The 1,264-nt window shown below is 46.0% G+C and overlaps 1 protein-coding gene across 1 annotated transcript; it reads right to left on the reverse strand.

Annotated features, from left to right (window-relative positions):
• Positions 1-567: 567 nt before the first annotated feature.
• Positions 568-1,132, reverse strand: LOC131214815 (uncharacterized; the record flags this gene model as incomplete). The annotated part of the gene is made up of 2 exons (XM_058209147.1): positions 568-690; positions 757-1,132. Coding segments are annotated over 2 exons (499 nt in total), but the record flags the coding sequence as incomplete, so codon positions are not given.
• Between the last annotated feature and the right edge of the window lie 132 nt (positions 1,133-1,264).

Consider the following 1,264-nt stretch of genomic DNA (forward strand, 5'->3'; position numbering starts at 1 on the left):
ATCGGCTCAGATTAACCCGTATCGACTGTTTATCACTTCTTGGAAACGCTACCCAGCTCCGACACCTTGGTTTAATCCTACCGACCTCGCCACAACCGAACCTTTCTTACTAACCGTGTGACCGAGCAATCGACCGATCCGGCACAAATTAGTGAACCTCTCCGCCTACACGTAGCCGAAGGGTTGGCTAATGACTGAAAGCGCACCTCGACGAGGAAGCGTGACAACACGGCCGGAGCTGCCTTCGAAATGCTTCTTATCAACCCCATACTTGCTATCATTTCCTAAAATGATATCAGCCTTCTTTTATCACAAAACACTAAACGTCAAAAACGCGCGACCTAGTGCCGTACTAATTTCAAGATCATGAACTCAAAAGTGTCCCGGAGACCCCTTTGCGAGTTTAAAGTTCGGTTTCGCTTCGTTATCGGCAAGATATGCTACGTACATGGAATACCAATTAGTAGTATTGGCATTGGTCAGAGCATAGCACACCAAACGGTACAATGAAATGCCTGAGTGACGAGGACTGGGAATGCATTTCTTTATTTTCGATACGCGGACAGTTTAGCAGTTATAGCACACTTCCGGAAACGGTATGTCGCTGATGGCCAGGGCAAGTACGTTCTGAAAATTCCAATTCCTAAACGACGCAATCATAAGATCGCGGTAGTCGTAGTTCGTGACAACCTGTGGATTAAATAAGGAGCAGAAATTAGTGATCCGTAGTGTTCTGTGCGTATCAACCTCACTCACCGCCCGGGAAATCATCTGCACATGTTTATTATTCGGATAACCGACGGTTACAATGTTGTTCGAGTTGTCGATGGACATGAATTGCAGCGAACCCGTTGGCTCCGTGACGTTAAAGTACTTGGTTATCTTGAGAGGAAAATCAAACTGCCGGAACGTTACCAGCAGCGTCCCCGGGCCTGTGTAGTCGACCAGGTTCGCTTCGAAATCCAGCACCACATCGATTTCGTGCCACTTCATGGATGCCGACACCGAAACTTCCGTGTCGAGAAGCGTCTCAGTGAAGCGCTGCATATCCAGGTCAATTGCTCCTATCTTGGCGACAAACGCAGAGTGAAACGAAACCTGACCATCGATACGGATGCCTTTATCAGATATGCTAAAAATGAGAAATCAATTTTGGACTGAAGTTTAACTTTCGTTTCAAATATCGAAATTATTCCTAGCCTTAACCGGTGCTAACCGCAATTGTTCTTTTCAGCTCTACAACACTATTTTTATTCCAACATTC

Source organism: Anopheles bellator, unplaced genomic scaffold (genome assembly GCF_943735745.2).
Source record: "Anopheles bellator unplaced genomic scaffold, idAnoBellAS_SP24_06.2 scaffold02612_ctg1, whole genome shotgun sequence".
NCBI lineage: Eukaryota > Metazoa > Arthropoda > Insecta > Diptera > Culicidae > Anopheles > Anopheles bellator.